General features: G+C 51.7%; 1 protein-coding gene across 3 annotated transcripts in view; it reads right to left on the bottom strand.

The window, feature by feature from the left end:
• Cmip (c-Maf inducing protein) overlaps window positions 1-27,159 on the bottom strand; it is a 204,081-nt gene that overhangs the window by 26,474 nt on the left and 150,448 nt on the right. For 2 of the 3 annotated variants that reach the window (XM_074055585.1, XM_074055586.1), the window contains 7 exons: window positions 21,471-21,632; window positions 17,987-18,028; window positions 14,436-14,498; window positions 11,658-11,738; window positions 9,998-10,045; window positions 6,014-6,117; window positions 4,655-4,759 (listed from right to left, as the gene is read on the bottom strand). In XM_074055585.1, the coding sequence (XP_073911686.1) occupies window positions 4,655-4,759; window positions 6,014-6,117; window positions 9,998-10,045; window positions 11,658-11,738; window positions 14,436-14,498; window positions 17,987-18,028; window positions 21,471-21,632 (605 nt within the window). The remainder of the gene's footprint in view (window positions 1-4,654; window positions 4,760-6,013; window positions 6,118-9,997; window positions 10,046-11,657; window positions 11,739-14,435; window positions 14,499-17,986; window positions 18,029-21,470; window positions 21,633-27,159) is intronic. The other variant, XM_020179750.2, reaches the window with a different exon arrangement.

A 27,159-nucleotide genomic window follows, 5' to 3' on the forward strand; every position in this document is an offset into this window, starting at 1 on the left:
AATGCTTCCCCTGGTTGTCACTGGCTGGTAACTGAGGATAGGGTGCTATGTCACATTTGTTTGGAAAACATGTGGTCAAACAGTAAAATTAGGCTGCTTTACATTAGGACTTGTTGGAGCCCTGACCTGGTAAAGTTCCTTGTCACACAGAGTGCTTACGAGTACACCCAGCTCCCACAGGTGCATCCTGCCGGGCTGTGGCAGGAGCTGTGGGGTCTCCCAGATCAGCATAATGGTGTCCATGCTGACAGTACTGCTACGCAGGCTCAGTCACCAGCTCTAAGCCACAGGTGAGAAAAATGCTCCCAGGGGCCTGCCCTTGATCCCGTGGCTCATGAGTCCAGGGACCTGGATCTGACTACACAACTCTGGCTCCTTCCACTAGGGTTATCTTCTGGGATCCCTGAGGGCTCCATGCAGGTCCCATGATCCAGGAGCTCCCTCTTATTTCTTCCTACCACCAGCATCCTCCCTGGACATCAGGACCCAAGGACACTTCCAAACATCCTGGAGCCCATGACCTCAGCATCTCTAGAGTGAGGCCTGACAGCAGCAATTCCATATAGGGTCAAGGTTGAGATCCTAGGCTCCAAATGGCTCCAAGCACCATGGAGTGATTAAAAACAGCTGCTCATTCAGGCCCTTCCCAAACATGCAACATGTGCACTGTACCTCCAAAGAGTAGATGCTCTGGGGTGCAGAGTTGGGCCATGCACTGTGTTCTGTGTGGCAGCTCTGGGAGCCATGTGTAAAACTCAGAGCTCATGCACAGGGAGGGTCTGAATCCATCTCACACCTGCTACAAGCTAGGGCTGAGCTGAGCCCACCAAGGGAGTTTAATAAATACACTTTTAACTTCGCTGGGGAAAACAATCCATTGGCTCAGCCCATAAGTTCTATGGAGGATGGAAAACTGTGTGTGGTCTGTTGGGGGGCGGGGTGGCCTGAACAGCTCCTTCAGTTCAGACCTCGTTTGCTCCCCAAACGCTCATACTCCATTTCCCTCTGTTTGCCTTTGCTGGATTTGGGAGTAGATTTTCAAGGCTGTTTGGCTCTGATCGGTGATTTTCCAGAAAGCCACACTAACCTGGGTCAAGCTGTCTGTTCTGCATGTGGGTACATTGTGTGCTTGTAGAGAGCACTGTGGATGCTCCGAGGACACTGTGCTTTATCTGGGCAGGACTGACCAATGGGCCATGAGGGACCTGAGCCCGGGAAACATGGCAGCACCAGGCTTCTGGGATGACAACTGGAAGTTACAGCATCAGCTGGGATCTGAACTCCTGTGGACTCCCAGGGGATTTGGCTGTGCCAAGCCTGGAGTTATGACCTGACTGGGCAAGAGCTGGCAGGACCCATGTCACCCTTCCTGTGCCTCCAATCTGACAGTCCCCAAGGCTGTACCCCTCCAGCCCATCGTCCATCTGGAGCAGCTGGAAGGGAAACGGCTTTGTGTTCCTCCTCTACTTAAACCCACTGTTCATATATTTCACCACTGAAACACAGTGTTGCGGTTCCCAACCCAGGCACGTACAGCAGCCTGTCAGTCTGCAGTCTTGGGCGCAGACTAGCTTGCTGAACTTGAACCCGGTGGAGCCCCAGGAGAGCTCAGGAGGTATGGGAGGCCTGAGAAGGTGCACTCTGCCGGTCTCCCCACACCTGGGCCTGCCTCCCCCTACAACTCCACCTTCTGCCTCCCTCCTCTGCCCCAGGCACACTAATTTCCTGTTGCTTCTCCCTGCACAGGTGCTCCACCTTCCGTGGGTACAGAATCACCTGCACAATAAAGGATGCAAATTCCTGGGTCCCTAGTCCAGCAATGCTGTGTCAGGATTCTGGTTTTTTTGTTTTTGTTTTGTTGAGACAGGGTCACTACGTAGCCCAGGCTGGCCTCGAACTCAAGATCCTCGTGCCTCAGCCTCCTGAGTGCTGGCTCTTAGGATTATGCATTTTAAAGTGGCAGTCCAGGTGATTCTGGGACAACAGATGGAAATCTATTGTGACACTGGCAACTCTCTCACCTCCAGGCCTTTGCATAAGCAGTTCTCTCTGACTGGATCACCCCCTCTCTGCCTCTCAATTGCTAACTGCCAGGAAGTCTCGACCCCCTTCCATATGGCCTCCCAGAAGATCTTCTTAAGTGCCAGCTACAGTTCTCAACTCTGGCCTTGGGAGTCAAAGCAAAAGCAAACAAAGCCAGGGTTGCCCATGAAATCAGAATGGCAGAAGGGGGCCTGGCATCCTCCTGCAGCATGCTAAGGAACACCTAAAACCTGCCTCCAGGACAGAGATGCTCGTTTCCTTGGTGTAAATATTTCCACTTCAACTGGCCTCCAGGAGCCAGCGTGCCATCAACCACATCCACCACTGATGGCAGGGCAGGAAGAGACGTGCCTCCCAAGACAGCAGGAAGTAGGACAGCTCACACCTCGGGCACAGCATGCACGGGGGAAGGCAAAGTGTGCTGAGTGAATTTTCCCATGTTCCTCAAGAGTGATGCCCATCCAGAGCAGGGCTCTGCAACTCGGCTCTGCTGGCACTTGGGGCCAGACGGCTCTGTGTGGCAGGGCTGTCCTGCTCATAGCAGTATGGATGGCAGTGTCCCAAACTTCTACCCAGTAGATGCCAGGAGCCTTTTGTTGCAACCAGCACAGTGTGGACACTGCCAGACACCCCATGGGAGGAAAACTGCCCCAGGTGAGAACCACTGGTTTACCAAATACCTCCAGGAACCCAGCAGTTCTCCAGGCCCTGGCCCCACAGCCCCACCTCGGAGGTGGCCACTGCTCTGACCTCTGTTGTCACAGTTTTTGCCTAGTCTTGAGCCTCTTGTAAAAGAAAAAAATCCACACAGAACGTTACTGTTTGGGGTTGGCATTTTTGCTCAATACGACGTCTTAGCTCACACCTGGCTGGCTTGCTGTGCTGGGTCCTTCATGCTTGCTGCTAAATACATGTCTTGTGTTGTGTTCGTAGAGTTTATTTATTCATCTGTTCTGCTGTCATGGGACACATGACTCGAGGAAGGTTTTAGTTTGGGGCTATTAAAAATAATGCTGCTGTAAACATTCACATATATGTTTATGAGAATAGACCAAAAGATACACAAAAGCGGATGAGCTGGGTCACGGGTCCAGCGGGGCTCTCAATCTTCTGAAACCTTCCTGGGTGATGGGGACCCCCTGCCAGAGCGCATCAGCATGCCTCCGGCTCCCTCAGTCCTTACTCTGATCCAGCTGCACTGGGACTGCGTGCTCAGCTGTGTTCCCAGCTGTACTCCCCCTCCCCCACCCCCAAAGGGCAGATGCTGTGTTCTGCTTCACTGTTGGGTGGCCAGCATGGGGCACATTGGGCCTAGATCATAAGTGCTGAGTTAAAAATGGCAGGAGAAGGCCAGCATGGCTGCTTCTGCGTGATCAGCAATGAGTGTTCCAAGTTCTGACCATCTCCTGGTGGGGCGGGGGACTAGGACAGCTTCCTAGTGTGGAAGCCCTGCTCCAGGGAACCCACACAGGGCCTTGGGGACACAGACGGAAAGCTCTGGGACATGCCACTTCCTGCTCCATTCCTACCCACCCTGCCCAGAGCAGGTGTCTAGAGCAGCCCTGGGAGGCTGGATGAGCCAGAGGCCTCTGAGACCAGGAGCTGGTTGGGTCTGTGCACGTGTGTGTGTATCTGCACATCTGTATGTCTGTGTTTGTGTGTCTGTACCTGTATCTCTATTATTTACATCTGTGTGCGTCTGTGTGTTTGTGTCTTTGTCTTATGTCTGCTGCACTCTCAGTTCTTGCAGTGCCTGGACAGCATGGTCTCCTTGGAGTTGTGCAGTGTACTACACCACTGTGGCTGGCATGTTACACATCCCTCCAATGATTCCAGAGGTCACTGCAGAAAATTCCTTGAGAACACCCCTCTGCAGCCCAGGAGCAGCCTCAACCAGTGCACTGAGGAGTGGAACCTGGTGAATAAGCGCCCTAGTGTACTCCCCTGGGAGGGTGACTGAATGTCAGCAGCCCACAGTGGTCACCTGCTGAGGAACTCGACATCACTGGCTGGCCTCAGTGTTTCCTGGGACGATTGCTGAGTCAGCTGCTTCCACCCAAGTCCTGGGCTTCGAGTTTGCTCTTGGGGGACCGTTCTCAGGTTGTGGCCCCACCACGACCTCTTCTAGGCACTGCTACCTCACTGTTCCACCGCACCGAGAGCACAGCCTCCCCCCACATCTCACGCTCCTGCACAGGAACTGCTCGGCAGCTTCCCCTATAGTATATGCGTCCCCACGTGCTCCATCCCCAGCTGCGCCTGCATGCAGCAGAGCTTGGAAAACTCCCGCAGGCCATACACCACGTCCGTGCTCCTACGCCACCGTCCTGTGCCCATGTCCCCACACCCTCAGTGTGTCACCTACCCCGCAGTGGGCAGCCCTCAGCACAACACTGGTTCCTGCAGCCTAGTGCGACACAGCCCTGTAGCTGCCAGTGCTGATCCAGTGTGGCTTTCTCAGCAACACCATGAGGCTGGCCCCTGTGCCATGGGCCCAGAGCTCTGGGCAAATGCCACAAGAACAGCCCAAGCAACTCTACTTCCCAGGCCTGTCTACCCTCCCCGGTGACGTGTGCCCACGACGGGTGGCGCCCCACCCAGCAGTGCTGACCTGTTGATGAATTCTTCGTAGCAGGAGTAGATGGCGGCTAGGCACACAGCCACCAGGTTGGGCAGGACCCGGGGGTGGGGACAGTGCCCCGTGGGGCCGTGCATGCTGGAAGAGAGTAGAGCATGGTGAGGAGGCTGGAGGGCTGTGCACAGGGGTGGGTGGGGTGGGGGCCCCTGTGCACAGGGGCTGTGTGATACGCAGTGTTCTGCCAGCACAGCACAGGGGTCTTGAGAACCTGCAGTGCAGCCAGTGACACCAAGGCTGGGGTCCTGGCTGAGGCTCTTGTCAGATTCTAGGCTGTGAGTGGCAAACAGCGGCACCTGGGTGGAATCCAGTTTTGAAGGGGACAATACCCTCCACAATAATGGCACCGAGGATTTCCCATGTCCCAGGATGGTCACATTTGTACCTGGTGGCTCTGGCATGACCATCTACAAGACTGTATACTATTCTTAGAAGTATGCATTTGTAAGAAAAATTATTCTGGTCACCTCAGCTAAGTCCTCAGTGCCACCTATTGTCATTTGTCATGGTGCCTCAGTTTTCTCATCTGTAAAATGGATTTGCTGTAGGTCTGGGAGGACCCCTGATGTCACCAGGCTCTGGCAAAGGGCACAGCGCCTAGGTTTAGAAATGCACTGAGTGTTAGGTGGGCACACTTCAGAAACCCACAGCTTCAGAGCTGGCATAACCAGGTTGCTCCATCGTTCTTAAAATACAAGAGGAGGTAGTGAGGCAGCCAGTCGTCAGCTCACACTCCTGTACCGGCTCCCCGGAATTGCACACTGCCTAGAGGGAGTGGGTGCCGGGGTCCTCATCTTCTACATGAGGAAACTGAAGCCCAGAGAGGAAATTTCAAAAGAAACCAACCTCCAGACGGCGAGGGGATGGGGCTGCCTCCTGCTAAGGTTGGGAAGGGGCTGTTCCCACTCCCGAGCATGACTCTCAGGACCCTGGGCAGAATCCTTTCCCAAACACCCAGCACCCACAGCACCATGGCTGAGGCCGAATAGAGACACTAGCATTTACTTATGACCACTACCATTTCCCAAGTTCCACTAGACCATGCAGTATTTGGAGCTTCCTCATGTATTATCTCATTTACTAGCACAACAGCCCCTCAGGGACACCTGAGAAAAGAGGATCAGAGAGGTACAGTGACTACCTCAGTGTCACACAGCAAGAAAGCAGCTCAGACCACACATGGTTGGGAGGATCCAGGAAGCACCTTGTAGATGTTACTGCAGGGTCTCTGAACGGCACCCCAGCTCCTCCCTGGGCACCACCGAGCAGGTGGTCTGGGATGGAGGGGAAGCTGGCTCAAGGCCAGGGCAGGGAGGGGTCCAGAAGGAGACATACCTCTGAATGAACTTCTTCACCACTTCCATCCCTGCATTGAGCTCGTTCAAGGCGAGGATGTACTCCTGAGTGAACAGCCTCAGTCGCGGGCACTTCCCAAAGTCCTGTGGAGAAAGCAGGGGCCGGGAGCTGAGAGGCACAACCAGCTGGGGCTGGGGCAGCTGAGGGCCCAAGGGGGACCAGTTGCCCCAGCCCAGAGCCTGAGTGCAGAGGCAGGGAGACACTGGCCATGATGAAGCCCTGGAAGGTTTTGACTCTCACGAGTGGCCCAGCCACACCCTTGTCCACACCTGTAGTGACCCCTGACATTCAGACATTCAAAATGTCCTGATGCCAGATCCACAGCAATTGTGGGAGGATGGAGGCCAGTCACCACACAGACTGGCTCATGTCCAGCCCAGCCTCCAACCACTCCAGGCAAGCTGGAAACTTATGTAGCTACGTGGGAGCTTCTGGTCCCTGCTTCCTGTGAGCTACTGTCTACGACCTCAATCAGAGTCCCACGTGGGGTCATCAACTTGAAGGGAATACTGGGAGTACAGAAGCAAAGGCAGCCCTGGCCAATCTTAGCTTCTTGTGTCCTCTAGGTGTGGTGGCAGTAAAGAGATGCCTGTTTGTCCTCCTGAGTGAAGGAATGACAGGTGGCCCATGAGCCAGGCTGGCCTAAAGGTAGGATGTGCTCAGGGGATCCTCCCATGTCAGGCAGACCTGGGCTGCCACCAGGGCTATAAACTAAACTGAAGGAGAGTCTGATGACCAGGTGCTGTTGGCACGACAAAAAGTAACCCTCAAAAGGCACGCGCAGAGCCCAAGTGGTGCCTCCAGCACCTGGGAGGCTGAAGCAGGATTGTGAGTTCCAGGCCAGCTTGGGCTAGTTAGTCAGTACTGTCTCAAAAAATAAAAAGGCACATGGGACACAAAAAAGACAAAGAAGACAGAGAAGATCAAGAAAGGATGGCTGGAGGGCTGGGGGCATGGCTGAAATGGGGGAGCACCTGCCTAGCAAGGAAGGTTCAAACCTTAGTACCTACTGCAAAAGGGGGAGGGGCAGGTGGGAGGGAGGGAGAGCAAGTGAGTGTGCCAGGATGGCTGGACAAATAAGGGTGGGATGTGAAAGAAGGGGTGTGAGGGGCGGGTGTAGAGGAAGGAAGAGTGTGTGCGGGGGTGTGGAGGTCCTAAGGAAGGCGGTGTGGAGGGAGGGGCTGCATGTGACCACGTCATTCCCTGGAGGGGAGCAAGAAGGGCGCACTACCTCGGTGGGAAGGGCTGGTCTGCACAGCGTTAGAGAAGACGGTGCTGGGAGGGGTGCTGGGAGGGGAGGCTGCATCTAGAGCCCAGCCACAGCCAACGCTGAAATAAGGGGCTCTGACCAAGGACAAAGGATCCCTCCCGCTCCAGCTGAGTGATGTAATTGGAGGCTGACGTCTTCTCAGCTTCCTCAGTGCGTCACGTCAGCAGGCAGGCTGCGGAGGTACCAGAGCACGGTGCCTGCCTGTGGCTGGCCTGAGGGGGCTGGTGGCTAGGCTTGGCTTTTGCAGACAAAGGCAGAGAGAGGGGCCTTCAGATTCATCCACCTGTGCTCACACCCACACACCATGGTTAGGGCCGGGTGCCAGAGAGGCCAGGCACTGGCCTTATGTGGCACCTATGTAGCCAGGGCAAAATCTGGGCGTGACCTTGCCCTAATCAGGAAAAAGGGTGTGGTCAACCAATAAAACCATGGGCATACTGGTATCTCCCAAAGCCACCCTCTGTGCCCTTCTCAGTGAAACCCATTAAAAAAAAAATCAACCTGCAGGCTGGGGCACAGCTCAGTGGCAGAACACATGCAAAAACTGCTTGCCAGGCACATGCAAAATTCCAAATTCAACCCCCAGTACTGGCTCAAAATAAAAAAGCAACCAGAACCGGGGTCCTGCCTGTAGAACAGAAGTCTAAGAGACTTTCTGACAGGCCTCCCCAACTCCAGCTGGCCGCATCGGTCCATCCACACCCTCCTGCCAACTCCCAAGAGGACTCTCTGAGCTGCCTGCCGCTGCTTCTTGAGTCAAAGGACTGAAATGGGGCCTCAGGGCACGAGGACAGTATTCATTTACACTGCACACGATTGCTTGCTTCCACAGAGGGTGCAGAACCCAGGGAGAAAGTTCAGAGGACCAAGCATGTCTGTGCGTACAGACATGTGTGCAGACCTGAGCACACTGCACACACACACACACACACACACACACACACACACACACACACACACAGTATAAGTACTGGGCTAGAGAATGAGGCCCCACAGGAAGGGAAGGAAAGACTGGGAGGTGCCCTTTTTTTTTTAACTCAGGACCTCACACTTGCTAGGCATGTACTCTACCACTTGAGCCGTTCTGCCAGTCCTAGTTGGTGCTTTATCTTGCTTTCACACTGAGGGAGATGCCCACAGTCATCTAGCTTTCTGGAAAAGGGGTGATGGGAAAGCTGGTGGCCACAGGCTGCCAAGCCCCTCCCTGGGCCCCAGGGTCCCTCCTGCTGAATGAAGTTTAGAGAATTCACCTCTAGCTCCTTCCATCTCTAGGGTTTTATGATTCTCTGGGAACTGCTCACACTGAGACCTGGTAAAGGCAGTTGTCATTAGCCTTGATATGAGCGTCTGGATAGTCAAGTCATTTCACTGGAAATAATGACAGAGGATCTGGAGACCTTCCCATATTGACACTTGTCCCTTGTAAGGTCAGAAATCAGATGACGCAGTGGTCCACTAAGGCCACAGACACATCTTCTTCTTCCTTTGCCCAAGAACACTAGTGAGTAGCACGTGGGCACAAGGACTTGTGGTCATTCTTGGGCTACAATTCAGCCAACGGGTGACACATGCAAGGACTCTCTTCTGGTGTCTGATTTTTATGTCGGCCTACTGATGAACACAGACTCTGTAGGCACCAGTTGGTTCACCCATGAAAGCTGCACGTGATATATCTGGCAGTGATGCCCTCAGAACAGGGGGATCCTGGAATTCCAGGTCCCCACGTGTGTGTGACTCCCCCATCTCCCAAGTGTTCAAGGGCCTCTCAACGAGGCCCTCACACATTAGGAGTGAAGTCACTGTGCTATGTGAGAGGCACAGGGCTGGCGACAGGCTAGGCACACTCTCTGGCCAGAGACTGGGCCTCCACACCAGTTGACAGCAGTAGCCCCAAAATGGTACATCCAGTCACGCTGCTGGGCATGAAGACACTGTCACATGAACCAATGTCAAAATCCTGCATTCTCCATCCCCACACTGCTGTGCTGCTAGGATCCTGTGAGACTGCCTCCTCCTATGCCCAGCCAAGCCACAGCTCCCACTGTATGAGGCCTGCTCTTCCCACGAGCGACTAGTCCTCCACGCTCTGTCTGCAGCCCTCTCCAGACCCTGTTAATGGTTGTAACTAGTCAAGAGCAAAGAGGGATCACTCCCAACGCCTGGGATCTCTCGGGGTACTCCTTAAAGGTGAAGTAGGGACACAGCCTGTGGCCAGGACCCCAGACACTGTAAATTCTGGATTTTGCCCTAGAGCTCTTCTATCCATGAAATTATCACATCGTAACTACTCCAGGCCTGTGATACTAACCTAATGCAAAGGAGACGCTGTATGGAGAAGCAAGTCCTGGACGGCTATTGGGATGTTGACTTCTTCCCTCTGAAGTAAGACATTTCCAAAGAACTCTTAGGAAACGGTTTACTGACTACCAAGGAATATGCAAAACTGCATATGTACCTGAGGAGGCACTGCCTTGGCTGAGTTCCTCTGGCAGTGGGGCTCTTTGATAAGTTCAAGTCCTTCTCAAGAAAACCCTAGGACCTTTGCCCTGGCCTTTAAAAGGGCCCAGCTCACATACCCACCAGTAATTTTCAAGCCAAAAAGGAGAGACCCTTCCCCTCCAGCTGGCCAATGCCAGACAATGCCCTTCCTGAAACTATCAGAGCTGTATTAAAGCAAAAATCATTCTCCCTACCCGAGAAGTTTCCTTGTTCTTGAGGAAGAAGTGCATGGGGTGTCTCTCCTGTGTTCAGAAAACAAAAAATAAATTTACCCCAAATCTAAGTGAGTCTCAGTAATACAGCTTGCAATCACTTGGGGTAGAAAATGGTAAACAGAATTTGTTATGGTACCAGCATGGATCGGTTGCTATGGTTGCCTAGAACTCTGTGAGGAAAGGGTCTGAAGCTACCGCCAGCTCTGCAGGAGGAGCACTGCAATCCGTGAATGATGCCTGTCACAAGTGCGGGAAGGGGAGGAGAACAGGCGTCACCCACTTTCATTTCTGACTACGGAAGGGGCATGTTATTCATGCCGTCCAGAAGCATGGTGTAGAGGCAAATGACGTATCTTTCCAGGCTGCTCTTTTTCAGAGGAGTTTCCATAGCCCAGGTGACTTCAAAGTCCAAGCTGAACTCATGCAGGTGACAGCCTCAGACACCTGGCCTGGATCTCCCTCATGCACACTCACTCAGGCCTGGGGGGCCCTGTCCAGCCTTTCTGGGTCCCAGAAAGTCCTGTGCACACAATGTCACGGGGCTGCCACGAAGTTAGTAGCATCATATGCTTAAGGAGCACCGTGCTCTGTCTGGCTCCAGGAAGGCACACTGTAAGTTTCTGTGACACTTGTTAGTTACTCTTAGTGGCCAGTCAGTGGACCTTGCTCACTAAATTAAACCTCAGTTCCCACAAGCAGCACTGAGAAAATAATGACTTGTGTGGCTCTCAGTGGAAAGAAGACGGAACAGCCACAGAGATGACAACTGCCCATTCCTGCAAGTGGACAACTCAATTCTGCCTTTGTATTTGTAAAAAAAAAAAAAAAAACCACTCTTCAGATTTCCATTATTTTCCCTTAGTGTCCTTCTTCTATTCTATGTGAAATCTACTTGTCATGAGAATTAAGCTCCCCTAGGCTATGCTGGTTTCTCAGCCTTCCTTTGGTTTGATGCCCTTGACAGTTTTGAAATTTCTTTCTTTTTCTTCTTTTCTCTTTTTTTTTTTTGAGGGGGGTTGGTTCTTAGGATTGAACTCAGGGTCTTTTGAGCCACGCCCCAGTCCTTAAGAGACTGTCCCTCAGCTGGGATCCACGTGATGTTTTTTTCCTCATGCTTGGACTGGGGTGATGGGCATTGGAAGGAGGGCCCAGTGTCATTTTCATCACTTACGTCAAGGTCCATACCTTCAAAGCAACTCATTACTGTTAATTTGACCTTGACCACCCAGCTGAGACCGTGTCTGCCAGGTTCAGGTTCCCCCACCATAAAGTTACTCTCTCTTCAACTCTGTGTTCTTTGGAAGGAAATCCGTGCACAGAGCCCACACTTAAGGAGCAAGGGGTCCTGCTCCATGTCCTGGAGGGGGTACACCTAAAGCCTTGCTGGGGACTCCTCTGCGTAAGAGACATGTCCTCCAGCCACAGTATTTGTTATTTTTACCTACAATGACAAGATTCTTCCTACTGCCTTAATAGAAAAAATACAGTCAAGATCAGGCTGTACCAAGCCCCCAACTCCTTCCACAGAATCCACTGGCCAGCCCACCCTCAAACTGAGGCAAAGCACAGCTGGGCATGCGGCCACCAGTCTAGCCCACCCCCCACTCCCAATGCATGGTCTGGGTATTGGGGCACTCACCATGTTATGTTTGAGGATCCTCTGGACCACAGGGGTGAACACCTCAATGACCACCATGGACCGGGGCCGCTCTCTGCAGTGCTGGGGAGAAACGGGTGCAGTCAGTGAGGCCAGTGGTGTGTGGGGCTGTCCTTGCTGACTACCAATGCATAGGTTACTTTTTTTGAAGGACTCTTTTAGAACAGTTTAGGTTTGCAGCAAAATTGCACAGAATACTGATGCTCCATATGTACCCTGTCCCCACAGGTGCACAGCTTCTCCCACTGTCAACATCCCACTGCATGGTGGTGCACTTGAAAAGGCGATGGACCTACGCTGGCAAGTCACTGCCTCCCTCAGTCTGTAGTCTGCACCAGGGCCACCCTTGGCTGTGGCTGTTCTGTGGGTCTGGATAATGTGTAACAACATTTGTTCCTCACTTTAGTAGCTTACTGCCTCCAAATTCCTGTGCTCTGCCAGTGCTCCTCCCCGTCCCTAAAGGGACAACCCTGGTCCCTATGCTGTTTCATCTTGCTTTTCTCAGAAAGGCATACAGAGGCTGAGCATCCCTGACCAGAAGCATTTCGGATTCTGGAATGTTTGCATATACATGAGATACCTTGGGGACGGGACCCAGGCCTAAACATGAGTTTCATTTGCATTTTACATATTTTACACTGAGTCTGAATAGTTTTATATAATATTTTTAGTGTACCTATGTTTTGCCTAGAACCTGTCAGGTATGGAATTTTCCACTTGTGGTGCCATGTCAGAGCTCAAAAAGTTTTAGATTTCGGGGCATTTCTGATTTGAGGACTAGGGATGCTAAACCTACAGTTAAAATGTGACAGTATGCAGCTTTTTCAGTTTGGTTTCTTTTACTTAGTAACATTTATTAGAGGTTCCTCTCGGTCTTTTCATGGCTCGATGGCTCATTTCTTTCTCTTTTTTCAGCGACAAGGTCTCACTATGTAGCTCAGACTGGCTTCAAACTCATGATCCTCCTGCCTCTATCATCTGAATGCTGGAGTTACAAGTGTGCGTCATCATGCCCAACTGTCTTGCACACATTTATCGGACTCTTGGCGCCTGAAGGTGCTGAGTTCAGAAGCCCTGGATGAGGACAACGGACCTGGGATATGAGAAATGAGGGCTTTTCCAGAAAATCAAGAGAATAAACTTTACTCAGATCTTGAGGCTCCAGGCCTGGAAATCTGGCAGGAAGGGCCTGGCAAATTCAGAGAGCTGCTGAGAGTGGTCCTGGGGTGGGAGGGATTTGTTCCCGTGAACTGCCCCTCCCTGGGCTCCGACTCATGACGGAAGACAGTCTCAAGGCCATTGCCCTAGATCGGCCCTCTTCCCTGTGCATTTTGGCACCTATCAGGTTCTAGCAGGGAATGCCCAAAGGTCAATTTCTTCTGCTTCACCCTTTTATAAACCGTGTTACCAAGAACCCTCAGGGAAGGTTTATTTTGAACAAAGTTCCATTGTTCTAGCAAATATTTTGGAAACCAAACTGGGGAGAAGCTATGAACTTGAGAAGGGGATATAGCGCACATCTGGATTAAATTAGACAGACCACGGGGAGAGGTGACCTGCTGTGACAGATAGGGAGGCAGCTGGCTAATCTCTCAGGAGCCTAATCCTGGAACACAGAGATAGATGCAAGTTCTGTGTGGATCCTGCCACGTGTGTGTATATACACACACACACACACACACACCCAGTGACTGCTCACCCCTGGGACCAGAGGGTGTACTGTGGCCACCCACATGAAGAAGGGGATAGGGTCCTGAAATGAGCCCTGAGCACTTTGGGCCAGCAGGTGTGTGTCTCCTGGTAGAGAGGCAGTGCTGAAGAGGATGTTGCAGTTCTGTCTCCCTTTCAAGCTCCCTTCTGGCACACAACACACAGAGCACTCTGGGACTGGAGACAGGTGCACCCTATCCCTCCACCGCCCCATACACACCTGTTCTTCTGCATCACAGTAGACATGGCATCTCCCCAAGGGGCAGCAGAGCGTGTAGCTATAGACAGGGACAGGGGTCCCATACCCAGATGCCCAGGGAACCCAGGAGGGGACGAAGACAAGGGAAATGAACTAGCAGGAGTAGCACCTGGAGTGCTGAGTGCTGGGGAGTGGTCACATCAGGCCTCATGCTTTCCAAGGACATCAAGTTATTACCCAAAACAATCCCACAGCAAAGCACAAACAGATCTGTTTGCTGGTCCGGCCCTTAGGCTGCCCAGCTGTGCTCTGGGAAGGAGGGACACCTGGCCCTGGCATGACAGGGTATGTACTGTGTGAATCCTGTCGTGAGGCTGGCGCTGGGTCCCTGGGCACGAGACCCTGCTATGTGGCTCCTTCAAGCTGACCTGGCACACTCGGCCAGCTTCCTTATCCAGGGAAAGCCCCGTGGCTGGCCCCCGCTGTGGGCCAGCCGGTTTTCAGAGGAGCCTCAGCTAAGAATAACCCAGCTCTGACGTCAGGAGCCCAGAAAATCAGCTGCAAACTGCCTCCCAAGACAGCCAGGAATATTCTAAAGAAAAGCCTTATGCTCCTCCCAGACCCCTGGGTTAGAAGCCTGCTCTTACTCACACCTTTCTGGCAGAAAAGGGGCAGTGACTCTAAGAGCAGCTGCCTGCAGGCTGTCTTTCTGGGTCTGGGACTCACACCCAGGCTGGTGGGCCTGGGGTTTAGCCTGGTTGTGTAAGCCCCACCCCCAACCCCTGCCCCCAGTGTGTGCTCAGCAGTGTGCTGCCTCCTGCAGCCACTACCCCACTACAGCAACACCATACCTTGCAAAAGAATTCACAGAGATCTGGTGGTGGGTGGTTGTTTTCCAGCAAAGGAGCAATGGCCTGAAAGGCAACAGGCAGTCATCAATCAAAAGGAACTGTGATAGGGCCACGTGGGGAGGGGCATGGGGCGTGTGAGAAAATGACTTGCAATGAAAACAGCCATCTGCCGTTGTCTGGGCAGAAAAAAAACCCCCTTTGTAACCTGTACCCAAGGGCTCCCAGAGCTAATGAGAGCTCCCGGCAACACTCACAGTGATGTACACAACTTCCAGGCCCAACTAGCATCCGTCCATGTCCCCTTCAGAGCAACAGCCTCTGACTAAGGGGCAGGGTATTGTTTTGGGTAAGCAGCAGGCCATTTTATGTAAGGTACTTGAGCACCCTCAGATTTTGGTACCATGGGACAGTCCCAGAACCCAATCCCCAGCAGGCACTGAGAGTGTCCCTATAGACTAAGCAGAGTCCTGAGTGCAAACCCTGATCTTGCTGGTTACTAGCACTGCGGCCATGGCACCAGTAGTTTCATCTCGCATAATCCTCAACTTTCATTCTGGGACGTGGGGCCAGATGTGGCGACACGTGGAAGCAGGATTCCACAGCCCTCATTGCTGATGCTCTGTGGTGTGCCTATCCTGTGCACTGCAGCAGGCTGCATAGCATCCTTGGCTTTGACCTGTGTGTCACACCCCACCCCCACCCCAGCTGTGACAACCCAAACTGTCTGCAGACACACCGTATCTCAGTGAGGAAGGGTGGCACGGCCACTGATCCTTGAGCGAGTAGCTTAGCGAGTCTCCTTCGGCTTGCCGTATAATAGGAATCATGGTTTTACTGGCTTCAGGGGCCACGAGGGTAAGGACAGTATAAGAGAAAAATCAACCAGGGATGTGCTGGCTGATTTGGTATGATCTGGTGGGTGTGCCGGGGAAAAATGAAGCCACCTCGAGGAGGTCCTGTCTCCTGGTGGGCACCAACACCAGGCTGACAAACAGCCGAGATCAGGCTCCATCCGGCTCCTTTGCCACTGTTCAATACAGTGTTGCAAGCCACAGATGAAGAAGCAGTTGTGTCTACTGAACCTGTACAGGCACAGCTATTTTCTTGTTATTATTCCTAACAGTAAAGCACAACAGCTACTTTCAGTTACACCGCTAGATATTGCATGTAATCTAGAGGCTGCAGGAGGATGTGTGTATTTCGTGTCATTTTGCATGTGGGACTTGGGCAATAGCGGATTTTGTTATCTTCCCCTGAAGAATCAATTCCCCATGGTGCTGAGGGAAGACCATATTTTCAATAAAAACAATAAAAAGTTCTTCTGTTAAATGCCTAAGGTCACAGCTAGGTCTGAACACAGCTCTGAACTTGAACCCATGTTTAGCATAAGCCCAAATTCTTCACTGCCATGCTGAGCGTCCCCTGGCCCCCAACCCACGGCCCAGTGAGTGGGACAATGAATGGGGTTTGGGTACCAGGCCTATGCCCCTCAGTGACACCCTGGCTATCTACTACCCACTGATAGTTTCTATTGCCTGGGGGCCTGGCCAAGGGAATGAAGAAAACCACCTCAAGTTTGCTTTTACACCTGATGTAAAAACAAGTACATACAAAAAAATTACCAAGCGTTATCAGGGGAAGATCAATTGCTAATAGGTCAGCTATGATAATGCAATTGTTGGAATGGAAGGAGGTTGGAGAGACTTAATGACGGTGCTGCCATGGTAATGAGAGGACAAGGAGGTGAGGCTGTAGGATGGGGGGGTGGAATGTCAAGGCTCAGATTGATTCTTCTCAGCTCCAGGCCTCTCTGCTGGGTGTGGACACTAAGCTTGACCCTATTAAGGGCTCAGCTCAGCATAGTTGCTGAGTAATTGCCTGGGTTTCCCAGAACAAATTTCTTTCCCAAGATCCTTTGGGGTGTGAAGGCTCTTCCTTCCCTCTGGGCTGTGGAGTTCAGCAGGACCCACAAGAGAGAGGGAGACCCTCTTCCATGCTCTCCTGCTCCTCCTGGCTGCACACCTGCTGGTCCCCTGGCTGGACTGCCTTTCCCTACAAATGACAGTCTCATCCATCCTGTAAGATGGCTCATTCACCTCCTCCTGGAACCCCCTAACTCTGTTATCTCCTTTCGGCACCCCCTAACAGAGGAAGTTAAGTTAAATGCCTCTCCTCTGTGCTCCCCGAACACCCAGAAGAAACCTTGACCCTCAACCAGGACGGTTTCTAATTCTGAGATGACCTGCCAGGGCCCCGGTCTGCAGGACAGAGCTGGAGTGCTGAACACTCATGCTCCCCGCTCAACAAATGTGGGTCACATGAACGATTCATTGACAGGACTTCAGAGAAGGGGCTGGAGGGTGACTGGGGTGCCCAGGTTTCCCTGTTCTGGCAAGAGAAGACACAGGTGTTCACAGTGGGGTGTAGGAATTTTGGCCAATATCCACTGAGTACCTGCTTCATGCACTGGGTTGGGGGGAAGAGGTGCTGTCACCTCTGCCACCTGTGATGCAGGCCCAGAGCTCATCTTCTTCTGAGCTTACAGCACTCAGCTGGGCTACCCAGGGCAGAGGGGTGGGTCCTAGAACCCTGATTCAGGTGGGAAGAGCCTGAGGGGCACAGAGCTCCTGTCTGACAGGCTGCAGCTGCGGGACCTTCAGGGCAGGTTTGCTCCAGCTTCTCTCTCTCCTCTAGCTTCCATTTCTAGTTCTGTCTCCCAGCTTCCCTTTTCTTATGCTTTATACTGTAGCAATGCTAAAGCTTCCAGAATATGCCATGTTGCTTTAATCCTCTGTACTCTTGTATTCTGCTTCTTCTTTCCAGGATGCCTTTACCCAGTTTTGTCACCTGGCAACTCCTAACTGATCCTTCAAAACCCAGTTCAGATGTCACTGCCTCCAGGAAACTTTCTGGTTCCTTTCCCAGATTTCCCAGATATCATTCCCGTCTCTATTACTGCCTGCTTCTGCTTCTATTTTGCAGTGATCACATTTGTCTTCCTACGACAGATGGTGAACTCCATGTGGGTCGTATCAGTCATCTGTGGATTCAAACACAGTGCAGGACTTGCACAAAGTAGGGGCAATTTCATTTCTTCCTCTTCCCTAGTGAGAGTCACATTGCATGGTTAAAATCGCCCAGGAAGATATTTTGCCCCAAAGGTGTGTTTATCATCATTAAGTCAGAGAGAATATCATCTCACTTTAAATATCAAGTTCTATTTGAGGATTAATGCGGAGACATGTCCCGAGGCAGGAAAGAGCCATTTACCTTCAGCTAACAGGGTGAAGGCTGTGAATAAATGATCCAGTCTTGCCAAGTCCTGCCTCTGCCTCCCTGAGCAGACTCAATAAGGAGCCAGTAAGTCAGGCGCATTTGCCAGGAACCCCAAATAATCACCCTTACACACAGTCAGCTTGGGCTTCGTAGGAAAGACAGAACCAAGCAAGGACCGGGGCTGTGGAATATGCTGGGGCTTCGAGAAGTATCTTAGACCAGGACAGGGTGGGTTTGGATGGTAGGTAGGGGTGCAGGGACTGAGAGGAACTTACCACAATGATGTTCTCATGCTCCTGAGGGGTCAGGTTTGTGTTCTAAACAGTGGAACAGAGGAAGAAGAAAAACACAATCATGAAAATGCAATCTGTGGATCCAAAGGTCAGAGGGTCTCAAACTATTTTCAGCCCCTGAGACCAAGTATGGCTGTCCCTCCACTTTTTTGGGGGTGGGGTTGGGGTAGTACTGGGGTTTTAATCAGGACCTCATGTTTTCAAGGCAGGTGCTCTATTACTTGAGCCACACCTTCTGCCCATTTTCTATAGTTTTCAGATAGGATCTCACGTTTTTGCCCATGCCAGCCTCAGACTTATCTACATCTCCTGTGTAGCAGGGATGACAGGCTGACAGGCACATCTTTTTGGTCTGTGAATGGTGGCGTTGGAGTGGCCTGTTTTATGGTAGACTGTTCTACATCAGTCACCAAGCAGGGAAATGGAAGCCGGCTCTCTACTCACAAGTGCGATGAGCTCACGGTGTCTCGGCACTACATAAGAGCTCTGTACCAGTGCGGTAGAGTGGCACCTGAATCCCAAGCTAAGGTACTCCACAGAGGCCCAGGCTCCAAGTCAGGGACACCACCAGAGACTTTGCTGGTAGACAGACACTTCTTAAGTTTTTGCCACCTCAATATCATCCCACCACCTTTCCATCTTATGGTTGGTTTGGCAATGCCTGGAGCCTCTTCAGAAGAGGACTCAGAAACATGTGTAGGGCTGGCGGAGTGGCTCAAGTGGTAGAATTCCTGCCTATCAAGCATGAACCCTGAGCTCAAACCCCAGTACCAAAAGAAAAAAAAAAAAAAAAAGAAAGAGAATGAGCAATGTGTGTAGAGAGAGAGAAAGAAGCCAGCCCCATATGCTCTATCAAAAAAGAGTGGTAAGGGCAGAGATGTGACAGCCAGCTGTCCCCTCTAGGTACCTGGTGGAGGTGTTTACTGGACCTAGATCATAACAAGTTCTCATGACACTGACACTGTGATCGTGCACAAGGCTCCCTGCCATAACGATTCTATAAGCATTAGAGGATCCTGTCCTTAATTCTGTGACATGAGGACTTGCCTTGGCAAGTACACAGCTGAACCGGGGCAAGGAGAGGGCCAGTAACCTGTGCAGGGCCGCTTTGCTATGGTTCACAGTAGGGAAACACTCTCATTCTCTGTTTGTCTGTCTGTTCTCTAAGGCTAGCCTCAAACTCACAATCCTCCTACCTCACAAAACAGGACCTGTCTGGGGGATTGGTACTAGTGAGAGGCTATAAGGAAAGGGTGTGGGAGGGTGAATATGGTAGGAATATTATGTACTCATGTATGAAAATGGAAAACTGAGACCTGTTGAAACTGTTCCAGGAATGGGGGGAGAGAGAGCAAAGGAGAACCACGGAGGAGGTGAATTCAACTATGACATAACGTAAGCACTTTTGTAAATGCCACAGTGTACCCCCCAGTACAACAACAATTAAAAAGAAAAGAAAGAAAGCAAGAAAGCCAGGTGCTGGTGGCTCACACTTGCAATCCTAGTGATTCAGGAGGCAGAGATTAGAAGGACTGAGGTTCAAAGCTAGCCCAGGAAATTAGTTCAGGAGATCCTATCTCGAAAAACTCATCACAAAAAAGGGCTGGTGGAGTGGCTCAAGGTGTAGGCTCTGAGTTCAAACTCCAGTACCCACAAAAAAAAAAAAAAAAGAAAGAAAATAGAAGAGGGACTATTAAGACACTGGGCATGGGAGGGAGAGGAAGAGGGAAGCAGGGAAGGGGAAGACAGTGGAGGTTAATGGACCTGAATAATAAATGATTTATATATTTGTGGAGAAAAAAAAAAACCCACAAATAATCCTCCTGCCTCAGCCTCCCTAGTAGTAGGATTACAGGTATGCTCCACCACACCCAGCCTTTAAATGTCTTTTTCCCTCCCTTTTAGCACTTGAGGGTCAGCTGACTTTGAGACCCTTGCTTAAAAACCCCAGAATTAGTGTGAAGGCTAGCAGAGGTCATCTGCTGTCTGGGTCTCTATACTAATTTGACAGTGTGTCAAGGTGGTCCAGCCTAGTGGGACTGAAGGGCCGGGCAACACGGTCTTCTGATGAAAGAGCCAGGCAGCCCTGGGGTAGAATCCTCAGCTCTGAACCTGTGAGCTGAGGAAGTCACTCAATGACCCTGGGCCTCAGTTTCCTCACATAAGTGAAGACGGGCAGAATGCAGTGGTGTGGCCTGTGATATCTGCCTGGCTTGTGGAAGGTGAGCTGCCTTCCTGCCTTCCTTTCCTCCAGATATGAAGCTTGAACTTGGGGCTGGCCACTGGGCACGTGGTCTCGTGATTTGAGGCCTTGAGCGTGAGTCGATTCAGAGTCTGATCTTTACAATTCTGGGAAGTGAGGCTGTCTCCCCTGCCAACGTGACTCCTGCCCCTCTGCCTGTGACAGTCACTGCCACCACTCTCTATCTCAGCTTCCCCTCCTCCAAGCAAGGGACTCTCCACTCAACGTCACAGACTAGGTTCCTGGACTGAGGAGCAGTGCCCAGTCTGGGCGTTCAGCGAGTGGACAACAGGGCGTGTGTGGGAGACAGTGTGCAGGCGGGGATAGGCCCAGGGGAGGGGAACAGAAGCTAGACTCTGATGATTTCGAATCAGGAGCCATTCAGCCCCCTGGGTCCCCAGGCACCACACAGGCAGAGAGCGCTGAGATTAGCACTGGAACGCAGCACACAGACAGCGGGACTGACTGAGTTTTTCTCTCCTTGCTGGAACATAGGCTCCAGGAGGGCAGGGTTCGGCTTCATTCTGGGGCCAGGGCAGTGCCTGGCACTCAATATGCCCTCCTCCGGCATGGAGCCGCCAGGCAAGGCTGACAGCGCTGGACCATCCCATGTGCGATGCAAGGCAGTGACAGCTGTACACTTGGCTGGGTTTTCTGATTGTTTTTAAAAAGACAACCTGGAAATTCCCATTTGGCTGTGAAATCGGGTTTTTAAAGCCCCAAGTGAGGTAAACAAAGCCTATAGGAGGTGACAGGGGCAGAGAGCTGCCTTGGGCTAGGGCTGGGGCTGGGGGAAATGGGGATGGGAGAGATGGAGCTGGGCTAAGCTACGGTCCCAGCTGCAGGAGAGCAGGACGGGAGGGCACTCTGGAGCCTCACTGATGTACTCCCTTCACAAATAAACAGAGAAGCCCTGGGTTGACACCTCATCCAGGGCCATGGCTGTTGCTGTTGACCCATCAGGCCAGGCTCTGAGTCTGACCTGGGCTTGGCTGGACAACAGTCCCCTGCCATCATCCCCGGACAAGCCTGGACAGTGCAACTGAGGCAACTGGAGCAAATGAGCCTCCCCCTCTGCTGTCCTCCATTGCTGGGTGGGGAGTGCTCACTTCCTTCCACCCTGGGTGGAGCTCTGCTTGAGTATACTGCTCGGAAAGGTGCCCCGCAGAGGTGAACACAGCTAGTGTTAGGGGAAGGGTGCAAAGGGGCTGGGGGAACGCTCACCTCTGAGAGCAGCTTCGAGACAATTTCCAGTGGAGCTTGGTTGATGGAGTCATCCTGCAGGGGGGACGTAAGGGCCATATCCACCAGTGTCCGGATCTCTTTCAAGACAACTTCCCAACGGCTTGGGTTACTCAGGACTTTCTTGTATTTGTAAATTTTTTTCTGGGTGGGAGAAGTAAAGAGACACAAACACGTCGCTGATTAGATGAAAGAACACACATGCTAGGGTGAAATGGCCTGAGAAGCTGTCAGCCTGGATGCTCCCTCCCCATGAAGAAATGGGCACATGAAGAAGGGAAGGCTTTTATCCAAGGCCACAGGATGCGCCTGCAGACAGCCGGGCTCCTCACACCAGTAGAGCAATTTCCCATTGTTCCCAATGACGTAAAAACGTGTAGGAAGAGATTTCTCTTTCAGATCGTGTCTTCTGCCAAACTTAGTCCCCCAGTTCTTGAGTTCCGTAAGAGTGGAACATTCCCGGCCCACAGAGGGCTCTGAGCCGGAGGGGCTGCTTCTGCTATCCTAAGAGGGCCCTGGAGGGTGGTGCTCAGCAACAGAACATGACAGCCAGAGTGAGGGCCAGGAACAGCCCCAGCCAGGAGAGGCTCCATCAGGATCCACCTGGCAAGGAACACAGAGTATGCTCACCTTTGCTGGCTTCCAAAGCCAGAGTGGCAGGGCGGGGGCTGCGGCCTCGTGGATTTGAGGCCAAGTCAGTTCCGCCTCTCTGACATCATGGAAACAGAGGCTGGAAGGCGGATGTTCCAGCCCACTGCTCCCTCCAGTCTTGGTTCCGCCTGCCAGGACTTTCTAACTGGATGGACTCCTTCATTAAGTGCCCCGCTCCACTGGGAAAACCTAATTTTAGTCTCACTGCACCATCAGCCAGCTGGGGTGACATGTCACAATCTCTGAACCCAAGTCTGAATGAGGATAGGGGAAAGGAGGAGGAAGGGACCTCCGTTGACTATTGGGTTCAAACAGAAACTCACAGGCCTCCACAGTCTCCCTGAGCCCTGTTTCTGGGTTAAGAATTGTGAAATGGTTTTAGAAAACGGTGTAAAAACCAAAGTGTTGGGAGGGATATGTTCCGTGTCAGATCCAGTAGTTGACTGTCGAGGGAGGCATTGTGGCGGATGAGAGGTCAAATTTGAAGCCAGCCACACCTTCCTATGAGCATTCCGTCTGCTGGGCCCCGGATCCCTCATCTGTACAGGCCCAAGAACACAGTGTGTAGCCCGTTTAAATCCCAGACACACACAGTTCACTCCCTTCTGCAGTCCAGGTGGAATGGCTCTTTTTTTACTTTTTACTTCTTTTCTTTACTTAGCTTCTGACAAACTTCACAGGCACGAAATGTATATCCCACGGCAAATACACAAGAGTATTCCATTTCCTTTTTCACACCCCATGCTTTCCTGGGGCCTCTCACTTGATCATCCCCCATCGTGATGTCACCAGCATCACCCACAGAAACTTGCATCCAAAACGTTTTTGAGTCTCCCCCTCCCAGCTCTCTTACACTTTTCTCTTTTTTCTCTTCCCCTTTTTTCATCTGCCCACTGTTCTCTCCCCTCTTGTAGCTCCCTGGTTCTCACTGCTCAGAGCTCAGGCCCTTGTTCTGCATCAAGAATTAGGAAGAGACACGCTCTTCCTGGCAGTGGCACCAGGGAATCGGGCTTCTGAGGTGAAGACAGCGGTTTGCACGTGGCAGATGGAGGGAACCAGAGCAATTACAGATTTCCAGATCCTGAAGGACTGGAAGAAGTACAGGGTGAGTTCTGCCGGGGTGAGTGCTTAGTGACTGGCAAATAAGCTGCTGATGGTGACTACAGTGACGAGTGTCGCTAGACTCCTTTACTTTAGTGGCATGATGCACTCCATCCTCTGAGGCTTCTCTGGACAGTCACCAGTGCCTTCCTGGTTACTGCCAACCAAGGCCATCCTGCCCCAGCGCTGTGAACAGGAAGTGCTGCCCTAGCTGTGTGACCACATCCAGGCAAAACACAAAGTGTCCAGATGTAACACGGCCCGGACGCTTCCCACTCCAAGATCCCAGCCAGCCCAGGGTGCACGCTCCCTTGAGCCCCGGGCTCTGAGGCTTTCATTTGTACCCAGAGAACGTCATTAATTTTTAAGTGACCATGAAATCATCACAGAAAATTCGCCACCGAGTGAGCTCCAGACAAAACCACAATGATCTGTCCCCATGTCATCCACAGTGAGCATGGCTAAGGCTCTCAGTGGCTGCCTGTGGATAGGCTGCAAGTTATTTACTTTTGAAAGAGGAATGACTTCACTCTTTTTGTGAGGATAATTCATGCTCATTGCAAACAATTTAAACCATACTGAAAAGCACAAAGGGGAGGATAAATTTTAAAAGGTCTCAAAAATCCCACAACCCAGAAATAGCCATCATTAATATTTGGTGAGCATTTTTCCAGCCACCCCTCATTTAAATTCTACAAAATACAGCAGGGTGTGGTGGTACATGCCTGTAATCCTGGCACTCAGGAGGCTGAGGTGGGAGAATCTTGAGTTCCAGGCCAGGCAGAGATACACGGCACGACCCTGTCTCAAAGCACTGAAAAAACAGGGAAAACAAACAATCTCCCCTGAAAACAAACAAACCCAAACACAACTCTGTAAAATACAACCAAGCCTGTGGGGTGGGCAGCCATAGTCAGCCTCCTGCACTCCACAGAGTCAAAGCAGGACCCACCGGCAACGTCTGCACCAACATGGCTTCCGAGACCAGCCCTTGCTAGGGGTGGCCTAGCCTTGGTGCTCACTGACCGCCCCTCTTTAGAGTGAGGACCACAGCTTCATGTGCGTGCTGGGCACCTGCTGCAGAGTCAGTGATCAAGCCAGGTGCCAGAGGCTACAAGATGACTGACATTTAGTGGGCACATGCCACATGTCTGGCATGGTGCAAGGTTCTGATGAACAGTGTCTCATTTAGTCTGCACACTAACCCTGTGAGGTACAGGGTTAGTAGGTGAAGGCTCCCTGAAAGCAGACTCTAAGACAAGGGATTAGGTGCAAGTGGCTTATTGATTTGCAAAGCAACTGTAGGAAGAAACAGTGGTGGAGACAGGAAGAGAAACAGCCGGAGAGGTGAACGCTGTCTGACAGCACAGCAACTCTAGCCACTTGGACAGCAGGTGCTCAGTCCTGCAGGGGACTCAGAGGCGGTGCAGATCTACCCAAAAAGTGACCAGCCAAGAAGCGGGGAGCAGGGCGATTGTCCACAGACTCCCTTTAATCTCCAGCACTCCTGGCTGTCTTGTGTCCAGAGTCATAAACCCGTGGGCAGTCACGGTGTTCACAGTGACTCACCTGCCTACAGCTGGCAGGTGATGTTGGGGTGAGGGTGGCCACAACTTCTGTGGTGTAACTGTTAGCAACCATTTACAAGACTGCTACTGCCCAGGGAAGGGAAGTGACTCACCCCAAATCAAGCAGCCAGAAAGACACAGGCAGGAGTCAAAACTTGCTCCAGTTGCCTCCAAAGCTCTTGCTCTTCTGGTCACATTGGTTAGGGCCAGTGGAGCTAGGTGGACAGGCAAGATGGATTCACCAAGAAATACCAAAGCAGGTGTCAAGAATGATTGGTGATGGGTGGTGAGGGCCAGAAACCAACCATGAGGCTCTGAGAGCCAGATGCCAGTGACCAGAGAGTGTCGGGGTCATAGGAGTAGCTGGCGGGAACTACAGGTGGAGGGTGGGCTATTAAGTCTCAGGCATGGGGGACTCCAAAGAGGCTCTGAACCCTGGCACGGGGGCCACCTGCCCAGGGCTACAGGGCCTGGCCACACCCCAGGTGACACATCAGCACGTCTCATCCCAGGAACTCTGATGAGCTCACCAGGCAGTGAATCATGGTGGGCTGGGACCGGGTGACCTCTGGAGACCCGACCCAGGCTCCCTGGGCCCCTGGATCTATCACCAGGCTCCTCCCACTGAGTCTGCAGTTCCCCCACTGTGTGGGGGGCCTAGCAGTTTATCTGGTGTGGACTCCACAGGCCGCTGGAGTCCTTTGAGCTGGGTAGATTATAGGGGCCTCGTGGAACTGCCCTGTGGCTGGGCACATGAGTGGGGTTATGAAAACAGGTGCTGACTTAACATGGGGTAGACAAACATGGGTGAGTCAAAGCCAGACTCCTGTCTGTTTGTACACATGAAACCAAAAATGGTTTTAAGGGTTCTTCTAAGAGTTGGGGGTGGAGACAACATACACCAGAAATCGAATGTGGTCCACAAAGCCCCAAGCAGCTGCAATCTGGCTCTTTACAGAGAAAGCTTGCCAAGTCCCAGCTCGCAAGGTCAAATGCCAGCCTAGAAGTAATTATGCAGAAATATGCTCACCAAGGTTAGCCATCAGGGAAATGCACACTGAATAAAAGCATAAGGAAGCAACATTTTATATCCGCTAGCATAGCTATGATGGGAAGGGCAGACTATAGCAAGTGTTGGCAAAGATGTAGAAAAATGGATCTTTGTGCATTGGTGGTGGTGTGGGGTGGGCTGGAGGGTAAACTGTACAGCCACACTGGAAAACAGTGTAGCCGTTTCTTAAAATGATAAACATAAGCTTGTCATATGGCCCCACAACTCCACACCTAGAAATCTGCCTAACAGAAAGAAAAACATACTCCACACAAAGACAAGCACACAAACGCCCAAGAAACAACCCCACTGTGCACCCATCTATGAACAAATAAACAAGATGCAGCATAGCCCATACCACAGAATAGTATTGGGCCACAAAAAGGACTGAACTCAAACTACTGCAACATGGGTGAACCCCACAACCAGTATGCCAGGTGAAAGAAGGCAGACACGAAAGACACTGTATGATTCTCTCCACATGAAGTGTCTAGAAAAGGCAAATTTATAGACAGAAAGTGGACCAGCTGTTGCTGCGGGCTGAGGAGCGGCAATAGGGATTAGACTGCAAGTAGCACGGGGCATCTTTTGGGATGGTGGAAAATGTTCTCAAACTAGATTGTGGCTGTAAATTTCCTCAAATTGTTAAACTGCATACTTGTAATAGGTGAATTTTATGGTATTTAAATTATACCTCAAATAAGCTTTTCCTTTAAACACCATCCTAGGGTGGTAGAGGTCAACAGACAAGGCCAAGGACAGTATGGCTAAGTGGTTTAGAGTACAGATTCTGTAATCAGCAGGCTTCAGCTCAGATCTAAGCATGACTTCAACCACTCACTCACCACCCATCCACCCATCCATCCAACATCCATCCACTACTCACCTACCTATCAGTCCATCTATCATCCAATCGTTCAACAAAGATCACTTGGAACCATCTATTACGATGTACCAGGGACCGTGCTAAGTTCTGAGTCAAGGATACCATGGGAAGCAAAGCAGACAGGCCCCGGTGCTCATGGAACTTCAGGTTTTTTTTTTTTTTACGTGCACCTTAGTTTCCTTATTTACAACGTAGGAAAATAACTTCTGTCAAAGGCTTGCTGTGAGTATCCATGAAACAATATATATGAAACACTGAGCCCAGTTCCTGGCTAAACAACAACTCTAATTATTGTCACCTACCGAGTCCTGGGAGCAAGTGGTCCAAGGCAGGCAGGCCTCAGGAGGGCTCCCGGCATCAGTGACTACGCCCCACTAGCTAACAACAGAGCCTCCTGCTCCCCGTCTGGCAGAG

Source organism: Castor canadensis, chromosome 15, assembly GCF_047511655.1.
Source record: "Castor canadensis chromosome 15, mCasCan1.hap1v2, whole genome shotgun sequence".
NCBI classification, from domain to species: Eukaryota; Metazoa; Chordata; class Mammalia; order Rodentia; family Castoridae; genus Castor; species Castor canadensis.